The sequence below is a fragment of the Trypanosoma melophagium genome, assembly GCF_022059095.1.
Source record: "Trypanosoma melophagium isolate St. Kilda chromosome Unknown ctg6segment0, whole genome shotgun sequence".
NCBI classification, from domain to species: domain Eukaryota; phylum Euglenozoa; class Kinetoplastea; order Trypanosomatida; family Trypanosomatidae; genus Trypanosoma; species Trypanosoma melophagium.
This window is the reverse complement of record NW_027125189.1, coordinates 775116-799326: the sequence shown is the minus strand read 5'-3', so window position 1 is coordinate 799326 and position 24211 is coordinate 775116. Positions and strand designations below refer to the sequence as shown.

The 24211-nt window shown below is 39.9% G+C and overlaps 7 protein-coding genes across 8 annotated transcripts; all 7 read right to left on the bottom strand.

Annotated features, from left to right (window-relative positions):
- Nucleotides 1–447: 447 nt before the first annotated feature.
- On the bottom strand, nucleotides 448–7344 carry LSM04_007926 (Dopey; the record flags this gene model as incomplete). Its single annotated transcript, XM_067332561.1, has 1 exon — nucleotides 448–7344. The coding sequence occupies one exon, from the start codon at nucleotides 7342–7344 to the stop codon at nucleotides 448–450; it is 6897 nt and encodes a 2298-aa protein (XP_067187044.1).
- A 1020-nt stretch (nucleotides 7345–8364) lies between these two features.
- LSM04_001619 (uncharacterized protein) lies at nucleotides 8365–10122 on the bottom strand (the record flags this gene model as incomplete). Its single annotated transcript, XM_067332560.1, has 1 exon — nucleotides 8365–10122. The coding sequence occupies one exon, from the start codon at nucleotides 10120–10122 to the stop codon at nucleotides 8365–8367; it is 1758 nt and encodes a 585-aa protein (XP_067186771.1).
- Nucleotides 10123–10892: 770 nt separating this feature from the next.
- On the bottom strand, nucleotides 10893–12599 carry LSM04_004676 (zinc finger protein; the record flags this gene model as incomplete). The annotated part of the gene is made up of 1 exon (XM_067332557.1): nucleotides 10893–12599. One exon carries the CDS (start codon nucleotides 12597–12599, stop codon nucleotides 10893–10895), a length of 1707 nt encoding a protein of 568 aa, XP_067186904.1.
- Nucleotides 12600–13051: 452 nt separating this feature from the next.
- On the bottom strand, nucleotides 13052–15109 carry LSM04_009280 (the record flags this gene model as incomplete). 2 transcript variants are annotated; one of them, XM_067332555.1, is made up of 1 exon in its annotated part: nucleotides 13052–15109. In XM_067332555.1, one exon carries the CDS (start codon nucleotides 15107–15109, stop codon nucleotides 13052–13054), a length of 2058 nt encoding a protein of 685 aa, XP_067187106.1. The 2 variants fall into 2 exon arrangements, with proteins under 2 accessions (XP_067187106.1, XP_067187107.1); XM_067332556.1 differs by having other exon boundaries at nucleotides 13052–13447.
- Nucleotides 15110–15673: 564 nt separating this feature from the next.
- On the bottom strand, nucleotides 15674–18409 carry LSM04_000295 (CBS domain; the record flags this gene model as incomplete). Its single annotated transcript, XM_067332554.1, has 1 exon — nucleotides 15674–18409. One exon carries the CDS (start codon nucleotides 18407–18409, stop codon nucleotides 15674–15676), a length of 2736 nt encoding a protein of 911 aa, XP_067186713.1.
- A 572-nt stretch (nucleotides 18410–18981) lies between these two features.
- On the bottom strand, nucleotides 18982–20813 carry LSM04_005479 (Fungal lipase-like domain; the record flags this gene model as incomplete). The annotated part of the gene is made up of 2 exons (XM_067332553.1): nucleotides 18982–20574; nucleotides 20763–20813. The coding sequence occupies 2 exons, from the start codon at nucleotides 20811–20813 to the stop codon at nucleotides 18982–18984; spliced, it is 1644 nt and encodes a 547-aa protein (XP_067186936.1).
- A 415-nt stretch (nucleotides 20814–21228) lies between these two features.
- On the bottom strand, nucleotides 21229–23829 carry LSM04_003238 (B-box-type zinc finger; the record flags this gene model as incomplete). The annotated part of the gene is made up of 1 exon (XM_067332552.1): nucleotides 21229–23829. The coding sequence occupies one exon, from the start codon at nucleotides 23827–23829 to the stop codon at nucleotides 21229–21231; it is 2601 nt and encodes an 866-aa protein (XP_067186834.1).
- Between the last annotated feature and the right edge of the window lie 382 nt (nucleotides 23830–24211).

The window sequence follows — 24211 nt, the reverse complement described above, 5'->3', positions numbered from 1 at the left end:
GAATAATCCAACACAGGAAAATTGGATAATAGTAAAATGATAGGACACATACGCACCCTAAAATAAAAAATTCCCTGTTGCACACAAATGCACACAGAGAAAGAGAAAAATAGAGAAACACTGGTTTATTCGGTATAAAATAAAATAATGGGGATAAGAAGACAGAAAAAAAGAGAAAAAACAATACTACCATGGTTAATTGATATATCATATGCAAGAGAGCTAAGATAAAAATAAAATGTTGTTTGACAGGAGAATAAACAAACGAGCGCAATAAAGATAACCACAAATAAGGAAATGGGAAGCATCCACTGACTCATCTAAGGATATCCGCTGAAGTAATGGAAAGAAAGAAAGACAGAGAGAGACATCAAACTCCGCACCCCACCACAAAAAAAAAAAACAGAACTAAAGAAGAGTGAGGAAACTCAATAGCACACCAAAGTACTATAAAGATTCTTTTTCCTTTTCCTTTTCCTTTTCCTCCGTAACGCATGAAAAGTCTGCCTCTATCAATGATTTGACGTATACCTCATCCCAACCATCCAAAAGTCGTCTTTGTTCCACTAATTGCTGCCGCCGTTGATATTCCTTCGGTGTATTTCCCACCACTACAATACCAGCGAATTGAGAGAATAATGAAAGCGCCGCTGCAGATGCGTGAATACTCTTAAGCGAAAGATAGTACATTGGCGGAAAGCGCAATAGTGGTTGTTGATATCCACTCCAATCCATGCGACCAGCAGTGCGAGCGAGAGTAAATGGGGTAGTCGCCCATATCTCACGAATCCGTACAGCTTGCTGAAGTGGAGTGGAAACTAATCGGCGAACAATTGGTGTAAATATACCAGTTTCAACCCCACACATATTCCCACATACATTTACATCATCAAAGAATACCCAGCGAAAGGTTGAAATGGCATCTGGCATAATAACTACAGCGAAATCAAGAAGTTTGAGACACTCCATATGTAGTGCCAATAACTCTCCTTTCACATCTTTTCCCTCATGCTTCTTATTGTTTAACATCTTATTATCTAATGAAGGCCGCAATAATAACGCACGTAACACCTCAGGCAATACTAGAGGCCAAAAAGGACTCAACAAGATGGGATCTAATTTCGTCATGAGAACACGAAAAAGAAAAAATGTATGTCGTATGGATCGATAATTTGACACACGACGAACAACAACAGCAGCAGTATCCGTATTAATATTAGTATTAGAATTACTAGAAGTATTACTTGATAAAGAGGATGATGCTACACGGAGGTTTTCTGTAATGCGTTCTCGCAGCATCAGACAAAATTCCTTATCAGATACAAGAACTCTACGTGATATAGACATAACGTAAAATATGAGACGTTTCACTTGTCGAACACGTTGTCGTTCCTCATCCTCTGATGACTGTAAAAGTGAAAGAATACGATTAGATGTAGAAGAAGAAGATGGAGAAAATATCTGCAGCATCTCTGTATGAAATATCCGATCATGTGAAAGACGTTCAAAGACAAGACTCCACGCATGTACTACAGTAGGTGGGAACTCAAACAAATCGCATGTAAGGAGAATCTCAATAAATTCCTGTCTAATAGGACGAGAGAGAGGATCTACTAGTTGTATTAATACTAATGTAACAGAAAGTGCTGCCTGCACTAAAGGTGCACGTCTATGTTTTTCTGCGTTAGACTGTGTATCAATACCAAAGAGAAAAGTTGGTAAAAGACAACGCTTATAGAGTTGTAATGCTGATGTGGCTATTCGATTCTGATCTGATTTAGGCATTGATATTCCTCCTGTTGCCATGCCATTTGTAAGAGTGGAAAGAGTAACAGAAATTATCTTTAATGAGAATTGCAGAGGATCCAATTCGACTATTGTCTGCGTTGGTACGCTTTTAAAAGAATCCAGTACTTTACAAATAACAGGGACAAGACGTGCATCTCTTATCTTCTGCATAGAAGAAACCGTTTCTTCAGTACTGCGTATTAAGAGAACGGAATTGATGGGTCCAAAATCAGAGAGAACAAGAAGCATGAACGGTAACGATAATGCAGAGAATACACCGCTTGATAAATATGATGTAGTAAGATCCATCAATGCATTTTGCACGTCTGTTGCCTCATCGTTAGAAACACGACACACACGAAGAAAAGTATGAATAAAATAAAACACGGCGGCATCAAATGGAAGATGTGATGATGTTTCTGATGAATAATGGGAATTAGAAGAAAGAGACTGAGGAGAAGAAGAAGAAGGCCGTTGCACCAGTAGTTCCTCTGCGATACGAATTAATGATAACGCTGATGTTCCTACGCCTGTTTGAAGCAGTATTAATAAGAATCGTGTTTTCCCATCATGGCAGGGATTTAACATTAATTCAGAGAATACATCAACAGCACTAGATTCCCTACGAACAGGGGATTCATCATTTTCGCTTATGGCCTCACCAACGGATTGGTAAACAGTATCTCTATCAGAGATGTTACTTGATTGATGTATTAGTTCAGTAATAATAGACTGTGCAAATGTGTTAGCCCATAAGTTGATATAAGTTTTGAAAAATCCTGCACCTATTTCCTCTCCACACAACCGTAGGACACGATGAATAGCCGACTCAACTTGAGAGAATGCAGAGATATCAAACCCATTGTTACTATACCCCATATTCTTTCCTTGACCTTCATCGTTATATAGTGGTGATTGCTGTAGTTTTGGGCTTTGTTGTATGTGAAGGTATAATGTAAAGAGTGTTGAAACTATCTGTTCTATAGTAAATTGCACCATCTCTGTACCTGCCATTGTTATTGCGATACAGTTCATTCCTTTTTCACACGATGAAGAGGAATTACCAGCGAGAATTGAAACCCGTGCTGAGAACCAATTAGTATTATTATTACTATTACTAGTATTACTTTTCTTGGTCATCGTACTATCACTGTGAATTTGTTTGACTGTATTAAAGTGGTACTCAAGAATTTTATAAATACTATCCATACATTTAACCACAACTCGTGAAGTGGCTAAATTTGTTAAAGAAACCTTTTCTTGAAGCAAGTTACCCACAACACGAATAAAGATCTTCACAAATCGTGTTGACATGATCTCTCTTTCACTACCAAAGTATGGTAAGAACTCTAGTACCGCCTCACACCAGACAGAAAAAAGATCATAGTTTGCCCACTCTTGTTTACGTGCTGTTGCACCGGCCCGTTCTATTCCCAGTGCTATGGTCTCATGAAATTCAAAAGATCGCATCAAATCCATACTAAAATTATGCAAAGATGATCCAGTGTTATCTCTATTAGATAATGATAATAATAATGTTGATGTTGTTGTTGTTGTTGTTGTTGTTTCACGATTTACTTCTACTCTTTCCTTAGGCCATATGTGTGGGATACTTGAAAGAGAGTTCATTCCTGATCCCTCATTCTCATTTAAGAACCGAATCGTATCTAAGAGATGACGCAAAATGAGGATCTGCAGAGTGGGTAGGAATGGAATATCAACAGCATCACGGAGAAGTGAAAGCATATACACAGAAGTGTATCGCCAAGTCTGTACAGTAGCTTCAGATATGTGTAAGTATCGTAAACTCCCCTCTAGTAGTATATTTAATGTCTCGCAAGCTTCTACACAAAGTTTCCCATCATAACAGTCATTATTATTATTATCATTATTATTATTATTATTATTATTATTATTATTATTATTATTATTATTATTATTATTATTATTATTATCCATCATCATCATCCTCCCAGAAACCGGTAAAAGACTCTGTCGTGCAATAGCGAGTAGCACATAACTCAATAATGTCAGAGCACAAGATGGCATTTTTTTCATTGCTTCTATCTCATTATGTACAACTTCTGGAAGTCCCTGTAAAACGTATAAAAGTACTGTATGACTGGACAATGGTGGTTGCATCTGCTGGAGTTGATTCAGTAAGCCCTGAAAGCAAGAAGGAATCATAAGTATATGTCGGATAATACGAACAAATTCTCTTGGATCAATTAGAATAACTGCTGAACTTTTCAATTCTGGAGAACTACCACCACCACCAAAAGAACAAGAACAAGTAGAAGAAGGTATAGAATTATTTCCACATGTAGATGATTTCAAACATTCCTCTGATAAACGGTTTTGCTGTTGATATCGTGCCAGTTGGGCAAAGAGTATATTAAGTACACGAGCAAAATTTGAAAGTGATTGTCGTATCAAAGATTGCGCTAACCAACGTAGTGAGGCATTTGTATGTGTTAACGCACGAAGCATCATAAAAAGTCCTGGCAAGAATATCTCCTGCGAAGCCTCCTTCTCCTTCTCTGCTAGTAGGCGAAATAATAAAATCAATCGTTCACCATTTCCAATAGTTTCTTCCGTAGTGAGAGTATTAAGAATATCACGTCCTACCGGAATACTGTACATTTCAATGAGTAAATGAACCACGTGTGGTTGCATTTCTACTTCACATGTACCTAGCAAGTGCCATAGTCGTTGAGTGAAGTTTTCTATTAAATGTTTTTCCATTATAATGTTATGTAAAACTGGTAAAACAGTATTAGATTTCACAAGATTAACATACAATATCAACACATTCTGTTCTACTGCAGGACACCCTGAGTTTACCAATGTCACTAGGGTTTCCACCCACTCTTGCAAAACCTCCATACTTACTATTTGTTTATCATTACCCAATAGAGACTCCGATTCACCCTGTGGTATAGGTGATAAAAGTGAAAAGACAATATTGTTAAGATGTGTTAGTGTATTTAACCAACCTTTGGAATCACGCTTTACTAATTGAGTGGCGGTTATAGAACTGTACATAATATTCATGAGAAGTTTCCCTTCATCCTTCTGCAATGCGGCATCTGTTCGCATTAGTTTATATCGACTCTGAAGTGTTGTGAAGACTCCGAAGAAAATAAAATGAAAGATATTAAGTGTTCCTTCAATCAAAGAACGGGCACTTGTCAGAAGTGTCGTATTCCAATTTGATTCAGATTCGGTGTGAGTGGTATCCAATACAGAGCACACTTTACACGCCGATAACATAATTTTACAAAGTGAATCGCATATGTTAAATATGTCTTGATGAAAAGCAGCTATTTCTTCCGCACTGCGTTTCATAAATTCTAATAAGTGCGTCTCTATAACCGTCATCATGGCACGAAGTTGCTGAAGCCAAACCTGCAGGTCTAAAAGGAGTTTTGCGTAATCTTCCTTTGATTTTAAGTGTTTCAAACAGTTATCTACATTACTTAAACCCTGCGGCTGTGTTGGTACTGTGAAAACACTTTTCACATTATCATTATCTTGAATTTCATGCATAGTACTGTTATTAGTACTACTATTAGTACTAGTAATAGTAGTAGAATTGCCATCATTACAAGTATTATTATTATTATTATTATTATTATTATTATTATTATTATTATTATTATTATTATTATTATTATTATTATTATTATTATTATTATTAGCACGAACATCGGTATTAGCATTGTTATGATCACTAGAGGGATTATATCTCTCTAACTGCTCCACACAACCACTAAGCATGAAGATAATTCCACGTACATATCGTGTGAAATACGCCAATGGCACTACTTTTAAAAATGCACGAATCGCAGAGTTCATACTACTATCATCTCGTGATTCCTCTCGCCTTCTAAGTTCTATAGATACAAGAAAATCACAGACGTACGGCATAACTAAAGGAGCTACATGGTCCATAAAAGGATTACCTGTACATTTTGAACTATTAAAATCTCCATCTCCATGTGATTCTCCCGAAAAACGACTATCATCACTCACTTCATTAAACTCTATTACAATTTCAAAGAGATTTAAAAGGGCTCGAAACCACACAATAGGAAGTAAATCAATCCCCACTACATCTATATTCATTATCATGGTGGTAGAGGAATATGTAGCTGAGAAAAATTCACGTGCACTAGTGTATAAAACTTGATAATATGATTGTTCTAGTGGGTTTATTTCATCTCTGCTTCTACGCGTATCTTTTGTAACTGAAAAATTTAAATGCAATTTCCACCATTGAACCATTCCGTGAAAAGCCTGTGCCACACGAAATGATGAAACTTCATGAACATAGTTAAAAGATTCATCACTAGAAGGTCCCATTAACCACTCAGAAACACGTCTTCTAATACTACTTGTAACATCTGGAAGACCCAGCAGTTGTACTACTGCTGCCACTAAGAGAGATTCCTCAGAAAAGGTAAAGATAGATTCAATACCCAGTGGAAAGGAACTAATCAGTACATCGAGCATAAGTCTCTGCTTTCTTTCATTCTTTTCCTGTAGAGTAACAAAGATGGCACTATGAGCTATTTGTGCATCACCTCCTACAAAGATAGAAAGCGGTATACTGGGGGCCAAGATAGAGCATTTTTTTTGCTCATCTGTAGAAGACTCTGGATTCATCGTAATATCTTTATCATTCATATTATCCGTGTGTGCACTTGCACGAGATAAACGCAACTTTAAGTAATGCAAAACAGCCCCACGTAATGAAGGGGAATTCTTCAAGGTAAACCATAATGCTCGATATATTATTGTGTCGCCAAGAGATGTTTGACTATTCTTTCCACTCCTATCTTCTTTACAGTAATCATCACCATCATCATCAAGATGATGATCATTATAATTATCATTATTATTACTATTATTATTACCTTCATCGTCATTTTGGTAAGTGCCCCTTACTCTTTTAGTATCTTTTGGGGTAACAGTAAACGCTGCACTACTTACTATTCGATGAATATTTTCCATAATCTGCAGTGAGAGACGATACACCTCACTCGTCTCATTCTCTTCAAAACCACTTAGAACACCTGCGATAAGACCAGGAAGCTCCACAGCCACCACTTCAGGGGGTAATGCCAGTAGCATATACACCTTTACAAATTGAAGTAATTCACACTTGAGTTGTATAGAACAGTGTGGTAATAGTTCAAGCACACCAACTGATAATAGCGGCATCTGCTTCAATACAGAAAAGGATCCCATGCACTGACACAGACGCTGCAGTACATCCAACGCCTTACGGTGTACACCCATTGCTCCTTTCGGATCTAAACACTTCCACAGAACGCGGCATAAGAGTGTGGGATCGGGCAAAACCTCTGCCGCCACCGCCATATTGCTATCGAGACATTTAAGCATCTTTGTAAGTAATGGGGAGAGGGAGGACCAGTTGGAGGAAGTCGTTCGGTCCATTTCCTGCAGTATTTTCCCCATCTCCGCCGTGTACTTTAGGGCCCGCTTTGAATACAGCTGGACACCATCGACTCCATCTGTTGGTGAAGACATATGACAACCTCTAAATAAAAAATGAAAATAAAAAAGAACATGATCATTATGAAAGAGGAAGAGAGAGAAGGAAAGAAAAAAAAAGGGAAAAACAGTCATGGGGAAAAAAAGAGCAGGGAAAACAAATAAATATAAAGAAAAACGCACAAAGAGATAAAAAGACCACGACGTCTTAAGTTCACTCAATATGAAAGCAACATTCGCTGGAGAATGGCAACGTTAGTCGCCATCCTCTCCTACTTCAAAATGCGGGAGACCACCAGCTATTAGCGAAAAAAAAAAAGACGAGCCCCAATCCATACAATGTATCCTCATTTTAAACAGTAAAGGAAATAAATAAAAAAGCAAATATAAATGTTTTTTCTGTCAAACACTTACTATAGAGAAAGCAACAACAACAACAAAACGGAATGATTCTCGACGTACTCCCCATTCCTCTAAAACCCGCACTCGTTTGTTTATTTTAGAAGGGTATTTAAAGCGCTTCGACAAAAACTCTTTTACGATAAACAAAAAGGAAAAGAAAGAAACAAATCGCCCCTATTACATAACAAAGTTGATAGTAATACCATTGTATTCGTATCATGATCTCCGCACACCGAGACTAAAAAAAAGCAAAAAAACCCTTAACACGAGAACCACAAGCAAAAAAAAACTATTCCATTATTTCCTCATTGGCATTCCATTCTCTCTTCCTGCACAACCATTTATCTCTTATACTTTTCTCCCCACGAGGGTTTGCAACACTCATCCCGCCCTTTTCTCCTTGCGACCCATTGATCAATTTATGTTCCCGTTAGGCAGTCATTTGAATACTTTTCCATTCTTCCCTAGTTCACTAATACGATGCAGTATAAATATCCATAAAAAACGCCAATGCCACTTTGACTTGCAAAAATCAAAAAAACTTATGCCTCGATAAAGCTGGCAGACAGCAAAAAAAAAAAGCATTCGTTCTTGTTGTACATTCCCTATCCAGCCAAAGCCGGCTTCTTGATCCCCTTTGTTTTTTAACCTGTTTCAGCGAACGAGGTTGGTGTAGAAATCATCAGAAAACCCGACTCCTCTCGTTTTCTTCCAGTAAAGATACCCCAGACCCATAAGGGAGAATAACGCCACGGCAAGAAAAACAGCAAAAACAGTCGCCGTCCCTCCCGAGCAGTTTTTTTCTCCACAGGGTGCATGCGGCGCTGGTGTAGTTGTGGTTGGCGTATTGTCTGTCACATTCTCCGGTGGGTTTGGTGCAGTGAATTCCCATGCGTCAGCAGTTCCATAAAACTGACGCGCGTCCACTCCGATAAAATCGAACTTGTGCAAAGGAGTGAGTGCACAAGCCTTTGTAGGCGACCAATCACCATTTTGGAGGAAGTAATTCAGATTTGTTTCAATACATTTTGCAGCTGATGTGGTAACTGGGAAACCAGATTGATGCGGCAAAGCACGGTAAACACCTTGGTACGTTGTGGCAGCCAGTGCAGCCGTCCCATATGGAAAAACAGGGTCCGTATCGGAAAGAAGAAACAGTATCTTCGTAACTGGTCTCGCAATTTTCCTGTCAGTGACAGTGTACTTTGGGAATGCCTTGTAAAAGTCGTAGAGCGGCTGTATTACTGTTATGTTTGGCACCACCTGTCGCACCTTTTCTGCTTCCTGAAGCAACTTCTCTGGTGAGACTGCGGGTGGTTTTAATGTGAGTTCATTCACAAGCCAGTTGTATCTCTGCGGTACAAACACTGGACACTGCAATGCCGGTCCCGACTTCACAAACATGTACAACTGCCTCAGGGCCGTCACGTCCCGCTCATCACAACGCTGCAGACGATAGATGAAGGACGGTATCAACTGCACCACCACCTGCTGCGTGTCCATCAAAAAATGTTGTGGGCTTTTGAGAAGGGCAGCTGTGACTGCACGGTACTCGCGATGCATCTCCGTCGGTGCCACACCCCAATCAAGAAGAGAGTTGCATTTCAACGTGTTCATCTCTGCAGCAGTCATGACATTCACAAATCGGTTCCACATGCCTTCAGTTGCACCCACGCGAGTAACGCACACCAGTCCCTCATCGTCTTCGCAGTACTGCAGAAGTCTCTGAAGGGACTCATCATATCCCTTGATGCTTTCAAATATATCAAAATACTCCGGATGTCCAAACCCCACCATGATCACAGACACGTTTTCCAGATTATTATATAACTTCAGCATCCGTTGCACGACAAATGAGCCGATACCTTCCGTCACAACCACATTCTGATTCCCCTTTCCCAAGGTCTTCAGCACCCAGGCAAGGTCCTTTGCGGTTTCAGTGATTGAATAATGCTCCATTTTCAGGCCTGAGCGTTTAACCTCATCCGCACAGGATGCGTTGGGCCAACAGTTATGCGCCCTGTCATAGTAGTTGGTACTGCATTTAATTTGAGGGTATGCAAATTCAGACCCACGGGGGGAGAAACGCACAACGTTGAATTTCCTTTGAAATAGACTATTAGCCCAGCTCGATTGGTAATTCTCACCAACATACCACAATGTCACGTTATTGGCAAGAAAATTACTGGAATCCGCAACAGCATCAACAGAGAAATAGATTAAATTGTCCCCACTGGACCATGATTCTTTCGTTGTAACATTGGAGCAGTACGAAAATCCAGGATTACACCCATCCGTTTTCCACACAGGCTCTGGTGGATCCGCTGCAAGAACAATCGGAGAGAACAACGTGACAAGAACAATGCTCCACAAAAATGCCATGACGCGCAACCGCAGATACCCTTCTCTCATTTTGAAGGGTTGCTGGTTATACTTCGTTTTTATCTGGTATTGTGCCTGCATGTATCTGTCTGTGTTACTTAAGTGTCAAATTTCGGTTTTGAAAGCAGCGAATATCGGCACTCCCAGACCAGTACCTTTCTTTCTTGTTGCTGTTGTTGTTGTTTTTGCCGCCGGTGCTCTGTTTTTACTCACTGATACCAAGAGAGCACACGCGTCACTGAAACTTTGCGCCTATTTGGGGTCTAAACTATTCACTCCCTAAAGAGAAAACGTTCCTTTGGCAGCTAGCTGGGGTCGTGGAAAAATAAAGCCACAGAAAAAAAAAGAGATTAATTGTACATATGACCGCAGCGAAGAAGAGAAGAAAAGAATTGAGACAAAAAAAGGAAGTGAATAAAAAAGGTAATCTGAGCTAGTAATACCAGTACCAGTAGTGATGAGGATAGCAGAAACAGATGTAATGATCGTACTAGTAGTACTCGTAACAGCAGCGCCAGCATTAGTGGCAGTAGAAAGCAGCAAGAATCAAAAGTAGAAAAGAAAAAAGAAGAAACGCGATGGGGGGTCAACTTCTTTAGGGGAGATTTCTTTCATCCACCTCCACTTCTTCTTCCTACTCTCTTCCAGACAACAAACTCAGCTCTCCACCTTTCTCATCACCAGCAACACCGCCACCACCTGTATTGATCAAATTACTTTAAAACAGGAGAAGGATACTCTCATTTTTTCCTCCACCTTTTTTTTCCTTGTTCTTTTCATTTCTTTGTCCCTTTTTTGTTTCATGAACCATTTTTCTTCTCTTTCTTCTTTTCATTTTCATCCTTTTCTTTCTTCCTGGATGCATCTTCCTCTTCCTGCATAATCTTTGCCTTTGCGAGCAGCGCGTCGCCGTGGGCCTTGAGCGCCTCCGCCTCGCGTCTCTTGTTGGCGTCGCCGTAGAGCTGCAGGAGGACGGCGAGGCGGAAATAGAGGGTGGCGAGGCATGAGAGCTCTATCTCCTCCAGCTGGCCCTCCTCCCCGTCGAGCTCCCCGGCCCCCTCGCGGCCCTTCAGCTCGGCGGGGAGACAATCCCGCAGGCACCGCTCCGCCTGCTCGAGCAGCCGCAGACCCTCCCGCTTCGGTGCCCGCGAGGCCATAATGAGAAAGAGCTTCGAGAGCAGGTGGAGCGTCTCACGCTGCTGCCGCGGGATCGCATTCACGAGTTCCTTAATCTCAGAGCACTGACAGCGGGTGTCAACGTTGTAGAGGCTAATGCACACATTCTTGGCCATCTTTATGCGGTGCCAGAAGAGCAGGGCGGTAGGACTCTTCAGGGCAAACTCCATGAGGGCGACACCAAGTTCATGCAATGGGCGAGCGTAGGTCACGTATTCCTCTACAGAGCTCATAGTTCCCTCAAAATCCTCAGAGAGGTAGCTGGAATAGTACAGAAAATGAGAATCCACAATATCCTCAATGTGACGACTGAAGACAAAAATATAATTTAAACACGCAGCAGCAAGCGAAGCACAGCCTTTGCTTATAGAATTTTTACTTACAGCACTAAAGACTGTACATGCAAACTCAGCAAGTTCTTCTTGATGAACCTCTTTAGGAGTAGTACCTTTCTCCACAATATAACGAAAGCGAAGTCCCTCACTTTGTGCTGGTTTTAAAGTACACATAAAAAACTCAATTGCTTGACCAAGTTCATTGCTGTAATCAACAAGAATAGAATAAGATGCATCCCCCAAACAGCGCCACCATGCCACAACCTCTGCTCCTTTTTCTGACTCGGCCACTACTTTCTCAGAGGATTGTGTATAATTTTGTTTGAGTTTTTGACAAAGTAAACCATGTCCACCACTCATATGTGCTCCTTGACACTCTGAAGAACAATATTCTACCATACCACAACCACTACAACCATAACCTTGAGCATAGATAGGATCCAAACACATAGTACAAAGTGGTCCCGTATATGGATCTAATACGAAACGCAGGCGGTTTGGTGAATGAAAAGGTTTACTTTTAACTGCTATGGTCGCTTCACCAATGTATCCTCCGTATGCCGGGCTTCCCTCATAGCTAACGGTTACATCTTGAAGCATTTCATCCTTTAAACCCACCACATGTCCTTCCAATTTATCAAAATGAATATCAAGTCTTAAGGTTTCTGCATACTGCCAACGAGAAGGGCACCGCATCACTACTGTGACATTTCGTTCTTTAACCGGACGTAAAACACGTCCCAAACCAGAAATAACTACTGGTTCACCGCTACTGCCACTGTTTGCACAACACTCATCTTCCATGACAAATATTTTTCCTTGAGATCCTACTAATAATCCCTCACTTCCAACTGTGATCTTCAAGAGAACATGCCAATCTACCAATTCTTCTGATGACCGTGGAATATGACATTCTTTTTCCGAATCTGTTGTTTTTTCCCCTTCTGGAGGAGAATTAGGAGGTATAAAGCGAAATATGTACAGTCCTGACTGCATTTAGGTCGGTGTTTATTATTTCCAAATGATAGCAGTAGTACAAATTATTCACTCTTGTGAAGAACTCTTTTTTTTTTTCTTGGAGTAAAAACAATAAATAAGAAGAGTAGAAAGTCGCCAAAATAATGATAATAATAATAATAATAATAATAATAATAATAATAATAATAATAAAGGCTCACTTTCTCTGTTGCTCACGTCCTTTTCTTACTCTTCTTATTTTTTGATTTGCTCTCTCCGTCTGACTTTCGTGTTTTACCAAAAAATCAGCTATCCTAACTAGCCCTATCGAAGAGTGGGGTTGAAGAAAGAAAAGTAAAAGAAAGTATTCATTAAAGAAGAAAATAAAAATAAAAATAAAAACTCTTCTTTAAGTATTAAATTATTATATACGTTGCATATTACACAGACAAGGCAGAAGGATAATGTGTGTAACTTGTCTTCCATTATTATCACAACCACCACTTATCACAGCCCAAAACTTCTCGTAGGAAAATAGTCGCATAGCTAGAAGGTGGTAAAGAAAAAGAAAGAGTTGCATTAAAGCTGTGTTTTTCCTTCCCTTCTTCTTCTTTTTCTTTTTCTCTATTCTCACCTCTCTTGTCACCGTCAAAGACCAGAGTAGTCTCTTTAGGACGCACTATTGTCTGTCGCATGGCACCTGGTAATGGTATACCAATAACTTTCTTTTGCTGTAACACATCATCAACACGAAGGTGAAGCTCTGAGAGCGTTTGCTCAAGAAAAGGTTTCACCGCATCCTCTACCTTCACCTGATATCCCAAGAGAGGTAAAACCTTCACAGATGTCAATAATGTTTCTACAGTACTAAGTTTAGATAGCATCATGTTAAAGATTAGACTCTGTGCCGCATGTATCCATAAAACACGTAAGGCATATGGAACAGTCAATAATGCATCATGACATAACTGTTTCCAACGCAACGAACACCCAATCACATCATCTGAAGATAAGGGATTAGACAAGGATGCGTACTGTGTCTGATATACTCGCCGAAGAGCATGAACAATACAATGGGCATCGCGTGCATTTACTGGAACATAACGTACTTCCATTTTTTCTGGAAATGATTCATAAAGACCTGGAACACCAGACAACAAACTCCGCACAGCATCTGTCCAGCGTCTCGCTAGCAAATGTATACCAACATGATCTGCCAAACTCCTTACGTTTTCACTAAAACGTTGTTGTCCAAAATAATTTAGAAACCCATCTGACTCCGTGCGTCGGAGGCGTTGAGTGAGTTCAGCCTGTGAGATTTGACTCACATCGAGGAGGTGAATACTAAACCAATTCCCGCTAAGTTCTCCAGTTTGAATAGGTGACACACAAGGATCAGAAATCTGTAGTATTTCAACATAGCTTGAGGGGTCACTAGGCCAAGTTAAACGAGTTATTTCCTTATCGGTTCCATCTTTATTCGCCTTTAATGATACAGGAACTGAACAGCGCTGGTACGTCACGGCGCATTTGTCCTTCATTCCTGCTGAACACACAGCGGTATCAGGGACCTTAAAATGTTCAGCAAGAAGTATACGAAGTTCCATCATATCAAGATTCCGTTTTCTAACAAGGAGATGTATAAATGATGATGATGTTGTTGTTGTATCAGTACAATTAACATTATTGCTGTTTCGTAAACGCTTTCCCCGCTGCTTTAATGAAGCCATAAGGGTTACCTGACCATTTGTAACCCTAGAAATGATATCTGGATAGCGTCGTGCAAGCATTTTGTGAAAATTGCGTCGTGCCTCTTTTGTGGCATCATTTGAGAAATTTGCCTTTACAATAGTTTTACTTTTGCAGGACTGTTTAGTAGTATTCCACAACTCCACTGCATCTGCCGCATGCTCATCCAAGCAATAAGCCAGTAAAAGATAATCCATGTCATATAAAGCAAAAACATGAAAATCTGGCATCTCTCCATTCCCTTGTAAAGAAGGAATACGACGTGTCTCTGTTCGAAGGTATGGAAATTGAGTTTTTAATGTGTGATGTAAATGTTTCCGATCTTCTCTTGCATTAAATACACCAATAGGGAATTCTTTACAACTCAAAGAATTTTTTTTCTCTTCTGCTTCTTCTTTTTCTCCTTCTTCCGTACATACTGCCAGCCGATAATGTGCCATGGCGTCTTGTTTGCTTCCAAATGTTGCAGAAAGACCATCTCGAATTGAATCATTCAGTAAAACACCTTCATCCCCTGCTATCAAAGAAGGATCCTCCACTACACATACAGAAGAATTATCCTTCACATCTGTTATATTAATAGCAGAGGCGGCAGTTTCACTTGTCTCTTGCAGTGCGATCTCTGTTTCAACGTTCCTTACTGTGGAGGGAATTGACAGTTGATATCCCACCGCATCTGTGCGTATTCCTCTGGGGTCAATCTCAACAACAATAAAATCTTCGGGATGTCTTTTAACACGCGCCGTGGCCGCCCGTTCCACCGGCAGAAGAAATCCTGTTATGCCGCATGCCTCTAACATGGAGTCTACACCACATGAAACATAAGAAGAGAAAGTAAAAAAATAGAAATAAAAATAAGAAGGAATCGCATAAAGAGTTAAAAATAAATAAAAACAAATAAATTAAATCAAAAGTCTCGTACTGTTCTTTTTCTTTTGCTGTTGCGAATTTCTTCATGCATTCTGCCTTCAACGCCAAGAAGAAAAGGGGGGAAGGAAGGAAAAACAAAAAAAAACATGCCCTAAGTAAATAAAACGAAAACTAATAAAATAGACGCAGCGTTGATGGGTTTTGAGAAAAGGAGAGGTGATGGTCTTAATTCACTTAATATAGAGCCAAACAAAAGGAAAAAAAAACAGTAGAATTTGAGGACTTCGCTACGGTTCTTTTGTTGTTGTTGTTGTTGTTGTTGTTGTTTCTGTCTCCTCTCCCCTTCTCTTCTCTTCATTCTACTCTTTCCACACACACACACAACCCCATCAAATCTTATCTTCCTCTTCCTTTTTTTACCTCTTTATTGATTCTCACTTTTTTTCTTTTCTTTTATTTTTTCTTTTCCTGTTCTTTGCCCTTGTCCTGTTTCATTAGGCGTACTTCCTGTACAAATTCCGCGCTCTTTCCCCCGCCGTCCCTCTCGCCACTTCCTCCGCCTCCCACAGTCGTTCGTGCAGTCGATCACCGACGAAGTTCTTGCGGGAAATAACACCGATAACGTGATTGTGGCGATCCACAACAGGGAGTTGTCGCAGTCCAAGATGACGGAATATGTAATATGTTCGCGAGATGCACATAACATCACGTACATAGTACGCACTTAAATCTACATAAGGTGAGAGATCCACGTAGCATTGAGTATTGGTTTCTGGTAGTAATTCTAAAGGCGGTAGTGAGGGTAAACGTTTCCAAAAAATATGTTCATTTACTTCTTTTAAATCGGTATATGTTGCATGTGATTGTTGAGACAGTCGTTGTATGGCAGCATCTCTGTTATCAGTATCACATGTTTTACTGGAATTAGAAATATCATCAATAGATGAATAAATATCATCATATTCCAATGGTGTTATCATCCCACGTTGCGTCTCTTCATCATATTCACTGTCATTCTTAGTTGGACCGCAACTACTATCCGGTACTTCACTTTCTATTTCCTTCTTTCCCTTTACATCTCTAAAATAGACAAACCATAATAAGAGTTCTAATTGGGCTCTTGAAATAACTCCTTCATATGTTCCCTTTGAAATGGATACGACAGGAAAATTGTTATGTGGTGTAGATTTTAATACTTTCTTCACATCTTTAACCTTTGCAATCGATTCTAGCGTAATAGGTGGAGAGGTCATAATATCTTTAGCACAAAACATATCAAGTTTGTGTACACTAGTTTGAGCTTCCAGAAAAGGTGCCGCCTTTACTTCTAATAGAGAATGGTAAAGTGAATGACAGCAACGGTCTGCCAATGCCTTTGCTATAATAACGCCTACCATAAGACACGTAATATGTGTAAGATCTGAAGTTAATTCCATCATAATAACAATAAGTGAAAAAGATAAACGAGAAATACCTGAGAAATAGGATGCAGATCCTATTAGCGCTATAACACCAGGATCGGCCCAAACATTATTTCCAAATAGAACTCCAATAAGTCTTCCACCAACAGCTCCTATAAAAAGTGATGGAATTACAGTACCACAAGAAATAAACATACCTCCTGCATAACTAGAACCAAGTGTATAAAGTATCAAATGTAGTAGACATGTGTACCATGGTATGAGCGATGAAGTATGTCTTGATAGTAATAAACGAATACCATTGTAAGGGCTCGTTAAGGTAAGTGTTGCTAATGGATTAAACGTATTTTCTCGATCAGTGCAAAAGGCAGTAAAAAACTCAATATTTAATGCTTCTTTATTATCCTTAACATATTGTGGAACCTCTACGCAGCTGAAGGCCAGTGGAAAAAGATAACAACATGTAGCATAAAAAAGAACAAATAAACAAGGTTCTAATACACGCAATGCTGTTCGCGGTACAAGTTGTTTAGAACGCCATCGTGTAAATTTTACACTTGAAGCCGTATATACTACCGCTAACAAACCAAGAGCAATAGAACCTACTACAGTTGGAATGAAAGTGAGTAAATTCATAGGAACACGATTTCCAGGGACAGTATCTACTGTAAACATAGAAATAGCCGTTGGACGAAATTCTCCTGATGATATAGAGGGAAGAGTAGATAAGTGCCATCCACTCAAATAGGTATTAAGAATTTGAATAACACACATACAAGAAAGACAAGAAACGAAAACTAAACAGGCCAATTTGACTGGAAAAAATGTTGCTACTTCTTCCATTACAAAAAGCATACCTCCAATAGGAGAAGAAAAGGCTGATGTCATACCACATGCGGCACCCGCCGAAATAAAATCTCGCATATCTCGTGGGTTTCGAAATGATGAAAGTAATGAACTGGCGCTACAACGTAGTGTACGACTACGTCCTGTTGGTATTCCAGCTCCTATAAGTGAACCAATATGAATCATTGGTCCTTCCGCACCAACAGGAAGTCCAGAAGAAACGGCAAGAATACAAGAAAGTGTTTTAATAATTAAATTACGTATATTAAATATACGTGGAAACATTATTCCATTTAAATATGCCATGACATCTGGTACACCACTACCTGCTGCACTAGGCATTATAACACAGCAAAGTGAAGAAATCATTGCAGCGAGTACACTCCAGAGAATGTGTATACCATAACCTTTACCAATTGATTTCCAACTTATCTCATTTATTGTTGATTCTTCATTATTTTGATATGCAATAACATTTGTAGTTTTATTATTCCTATCTGAATTAATAAAATGCTCCATGAGGCTTAGTTTTTTATTTGATAAAAATTCAAGCGTCTGAAAGAGCAATACAGACCAAAGTCCTACACACACACCAACTGCTATAAAGACAATCCACTTAAGCCAACGACGTCCTTTCTTTCTTTGTGATACTTGTGCCTTGTAAACTAACGATTGAGCCTCACTATAATCAATACTCTCATAGTTTTCCATGCGTCTTCGTTCCTCCGCTGAAAAGACATGCGGGCGTGCCGATTTCTCAAACAAAGGAGCCCGAGGACGCACAAACGCCGCATCTCCCTCCTCTTCCACTCGCTCTGCCAATTCCTCAAACCACGCCCCTGTTCCCCGGTCCTTGTGAATGTCCCGGAGAGAACTAAAGATACTTCCACTGCGGCGGCCTCGGCTCACACGGCCTGATCTTCCCATACTACTACTACTGTGTGATTGGGGTTGGTACGCCATACCTTAATGCACCCCAACAGGTATAGGGGTTGGCTAATTAAGTAATTGTGTTGGGGTGGAGTAAAAATAGAAATAGGGGAGTAGGCGTAATAATAAATAGAGTGAGAAAAAGAAAAAAAAAGAGAGATTCACAACAAGAACGAAAAAAAAAAAACAAAGAAAACATAGTGGTGAAAATTCCAATTATTATAATAAGAGATATGGGAGTAATACACTACATTGCAACGAGAGTATACTTGCCACATATATAACTATATATATAGTTATATAAAGAAAATCCAAAAATAAGCAAGGAATTTATTAAGAAGAAGAGATAAGCAAAAGTATAAATCAAAGTCATATACTTCATAAAACTTCTAGAATATATATGGAAAACAACTTTTTTTTATTCAATACAAGCCGATACAAATCATAAACCTTTACATACACACAAAAAAAGAAAAAGAAAAAGAAAAAAAAATAAACCAATAATAACAGGAATAAAGAGCAAACAACTTAATAATTGGCTCTTTCATAAACCTCACATAAGCCTAATTCCAAAAGGATACAAAACATTTCCTCCATTCATCCGTTTACTTTTTCTCAATTCGCTCTCCCTTGTGATCCTCCCACTCTGCCACAACTCTGTAGAGTGCTTTACTGTATGCGACTGGTAAATGATCCTGCAGCATTTGTTTTCCAAGAACTATTTGCTGCCGCCACGGTGCATCTAATGGAACTTCCACAACAGTTGTGGCACCCTCAGGAACGTGCAGCAGTCGGCCGGGAATAGCCAACAACGGGACTCCCGTCTCATTATTACTATTATCATTAGTAGGAGTAGTGGTATTTATATTCGTATATGATGAAGGTGGATAAAAGAGACCATGGACAGATCGCGCCTGTAGTCTTGGTACGCCGTCAAGGCCATACACCCACGACGTCAACGCACGTGTCCCAATTAATTCATTAACTTTCGTTACTACTCTGTGTTCAATACAGGGAGCTGGGCCAAAGGCAATGGTGTGTATATTATCCTTATTAATATCATCATTCCTCCCATGATGGGTAGGAAATAGAAAAAGAAGATGAAACAAAATTGCCTCAACTGCACCAAGAGAGTGTCCTACAAATAATAACTTGTAATTTGGGTATTGTTTGCGTATAATATTGAGAAGATGTGTTAAGTGTGTACCTGCATCCATTACATTTGTATAAAATCCAGATGGTATCTGTGTATATAATTCTTCTATTTTCCCTGTTACTATATCCCGGTATGTCGTGAGGTGTACATTTGTATATCCACCCGCCATATCCGCGATGAGGTCTGCAGCGGAAAGTGTTCCTCTAAACGCAATAACGACTCGTTGTGTATGATGATCCAGAATTACTACAAAACACGGTTGCCAAAGACAGGCGGAATAGCGAGCATATGCCACTTCAAGAAGAGGATCATCTCGTGCACCACAAAGAATACGACGTACGGCAGTCACCTGATCGGCGGTTGATGCTCTTACATAGCGATGATGACTCGGCATCCATAACCGTAATCCCCGTCCAACACCATCAAAGTAGCCTAATTCATAGGGTAATGCATAGGCAGCCACTGCGAAACGCAATCCATATAAAGCGTTCTGCATTGTCTCCTCCAATTTCTCCTCTTGATCATATTTAGTAGTAGTATTAGTCGGGCAAGATGATTTACAAACAATGCTGCTAGGCGTTGAAGTGTCTTGTAAACCACCAACACTCACCCGCGTGCACCACTCTATGTATGACTCTAAACTACGTTGACTCACCTTTCGTGCAATTCCCATTCTCCCTGCAAGAGCCGAAACGGAAGTTTGAGCAGCGGCCACGTGTGTGAGAATCGCATTTCCTGCAGTCCGCGCCGCCTCTGTGATGGCAAGTCCAGGTGTTATTAAGATTCCCTCCTCTCGTGGGGCTGAAGAGATAGATGGGCCAAAACTATCATCATCAAGTCGCTGCATGCCATTGCACAAGTCACACCGATATGAATAATCGGGACGACGTACAAAGATTGGACCAGCGCAGGCACAAAAATGTGGTTGTTGAGAGTGGCGCCGCAGGAAAAAAGATCGCCACGTCCATGAGATGCTTTTTTCCCCTTTCCATAATACTTGTTCCCTTAGTTTCTTGTTCTTCTGCAGCGCCTGATACACTAACTTCCACATGGGACTTCAAATAGAAAGAAATACATAGAAAGAGAAATAGATAGAAATATATATATATCATAAAAATAAAAAAAATAAAAATACAATACATCATAAAGAATGTAGTGTAGAGTGTGCCCTATTATAAAAATTTGTTCTATGACTTCTCCATATTTTCTTTAGAATCAGGACACACACACACACGGAGGAGTGATTCCATAATACAAAATGTGGTGAATGAAACGAACCATACGCGACTGTACAGTGCAAACGCAAAAGGAACCAAAAAGACAACAATACAATACAGAAATATGTAAACATATGGGTGAAAATAAAAGGTAAACACCAAATAGATATATAGATATATATTAAAAAAAAAACAGCATTAAGGAAAACAAAAACAAAAACAGAGAAAAAAGAAAGAGAGAAAAAAGAAATAAGCGATATCTCAACAATCACCCTCACCCACTCTCCACTCCCCCCTTTCTTCTGATTGTAATGGATTCTTTCACATTATTTTTCTTTGGTCCTTTTTCATTATTCTTCATCCATCTGGAATGATAACCTACACTTCTCTCTCTCTCTCTCTCTTTCTTTCTTTCTTGTTTTTCTCCTTTTAATAAAGCTTCACTGCTCTCTAATGTCCCCACCCACCCCCCGCATTCTCTAATAAACTCCACTCGTAGGCGCCACGCATATCTTTAGTGTGTTTTCCCCCGCCAGTCGATCTGTCTGCATGAGTTCCCGCCGTGGCAGCAGCGGGTAAACACCCCAGCCCTTCCCCGCAAAGGCTGCCGTCCAGCCTGAAACCCGCCACTCCACCCACGACACCGCAGAGAAAATACTCACACGATAATCCACACGTAATGTATGGCCAACGGGAAATAGAAATAAACCCACAGATTCATCTTGAGGGGCAGGCGGTGTTCGCTTTGCAGATGATCCGGATCTTGCAAACGTATCAGGGGCCTGAATGCGTAGATCCCACTCAAGACCGAGTAGTCTAAAAGGCCCAGAGCACACAGCCCGACGCTGGTCAGGATGAAAGTATTTACTGGCATTATGCACACACCATATGTACCCTGTACGCACATCCGATAGTCGACGCAATAACACTTTCCCTCGTACGTGATCAAGCATTTCATCAGATAAATCATAAGGAATTAATTCATTCACTTTTCCATTAGTATGATTTAGTACCAGTGGCAATGCTGTGGATGTATCACTGTGTCCTGTTGAAACTTCACCCAACGACCTACGTGGTGTTGTGGAAAGTCTAGAATATTTAACTCCAGAAGGAGAGAGAGACATCATAGCAGTGGTGCTAGAAGATCTCCCATCTTTTGTAGGAACAAGTCTTTCAATACTCTGATAAACAGCAGAGAAATCAATGTGAAATAAAGCAGACTCACTTTCACGAATTTGTTTTGCCTTGCATATGGCTAATTCAAAGTTAGAGTCATGACGTTGTGATGCAAAACGTTCTCCCTCACTTAAAAGTTTAGGTGCTTCCATTAAATAAACAACACTAGTAAAGGTTGCAGAATTCTGATGTACGGTATCTGCAAGTTGATATGACTCTTCTCCAGCTCTTTCATATGATTTCTCCATTGTTTCAATAGCTTCTTTATACTGTTGTACTAAACGATATACTTCCTTCAGTGGTGTATCTAAAGAATGTGATTGTTCTCGCATACGTTCAAGCCATTCTTGCTTCTTAGCGTCAATAAGACTATGAAGATCTGCCGTAGCCGCTTCCACAGCATTCACCGCATCCATATGTTTTTCTTGCAACCGTTTTCGTTCTAACTGAAGTTGTGATTTTACACGTTGATAATTATCTAATTCCATTGAAAGAGAATGACAAATGTCCTGTACCTTTCGGCGTACATCACCCGCTACAGTCTCTACATTACACACCTCATGTCCCTTGTGTTCCCCAACAGCTGCACAATATGGACATATCATGTGACTACAGTTGAAACACCACAAACCTAGTAGTGTTCCATTATGTACAGAACATGTAACAGTGGAAGGAAGTAAAGAATTTTGAATTTTTTGTCTGTTTATAGGTGGCTCTGATCCAGATCTCATTGAACTTTTTGCTGAGACTATTGAACCCTTTTGTAAAGGTGTTCGATTACCAACACTCCTACTTCGTCCAAACGCATACGGAGTAGATGGTGCAGAAGCATAACTAGGTTTATGACTACCATTCATATGCGTAGGATTAGAAGAAGAAGTATTATTATCACCAAGTCGTACTCCATAAATTTTTAATTTTGAGCGATCACTCTTTTTCCCAACAATCGTTAAAACATATCGTGGTAGTGCCTGATGGTTTTTACCCACACGAATACTTTTTACCACACGACCATCATTTCTTTCTTCTCGGAAGCAGACACTATCATAACCAGATGGAGGTGCATCTGGATTTTTTAACAATGGAACACTAGAAGGCCATCCTCGTCCTGGTGCCACTTCACAGAGAAGAACTTTATGTGGTTCTAATGAAAACGGTTCCTTATCTCCTTTGTCTGTCATGGAGGATGAAAACACAAAGAGTGGATGTTGTTTATTACTTTTCCCATATTGCTGCTCTGCATTACCTGAACTAGTTTCAACTGCAGGACTCAGTAGTGCAGAGAAACGACTTCCTTCTGTGACTCGATCAAAACCTCTTTCTAAGACTTCATGGCTGCTAAGAGAGTTATTTGTATAGAAAAGCAATTCCACACGCTCAGGATCACCTTTTAGGCAATTATACCGCACATGATCAAACAATCGTTCATTACGAGGACAGGACACACGCAGTGCATTTTGAAGAGAATACATCACATAGGCATTTCCTGCCCAATTCTGCACATGTGATTTAAGTTCTGTGTATTCCGCAACATCCACATCTGGGTCTACAACGTCCAGTCGTAGTGGTCGTGTTTCCACCCATAAGTGGGCCGATACAACCATACCACTATTATTATTATTATTATTATTAGTGGTAGTACTAGTAGTAGTAGTAGTAGTAATAAGACTATTGGGCTCACATGGAATTTCCCTTTCAGCTTGATGTAAAAAGCAGGTCAGGGATGTTAGTACTTCGTACTCTTCTCGATCGGAGTTCCAGTAGGAAATAAGTTGTGGTGGCCGCTTAAGTAATTTCTCTAAGAATACGAAAAGATCTGGCATGTTGTAGACATGAACACATGCATCCTCTAAAGGGACGGGAGTGCGTGCGTCATCAACGTAGACCACCAGTCGAAGAAGCATTCAAACTAAAATGTTTTATCTTCGTCTGTCTAGTCAACACCGCAACCTTGCAAAAAGAAAAGAAAAAAAGAAAAGAAAACTCTGATGGAATGCCAAGATGGCAAACAATAAAATAAAATGAAGGATACTGAGAAAAAGTAATACAACAAAGAGTTCTTAAAGATAATCCAAAAAAAAAAACATAAGGATGTAAGAAGAATAAGAAGAATAAGTGTGATCTCTCTCACATGACTCAGGCACAATGACGATCAATCTTCCCCGCATCCCCCAGTGCCATGTAGACACAAGAGGGATATCGGTACTGCACCCTTAATTAATGAGATTGTAAACCAACAAGAATAGATAGGGATTGGGAAATATAATAAATAAAAAGAAGAATGGG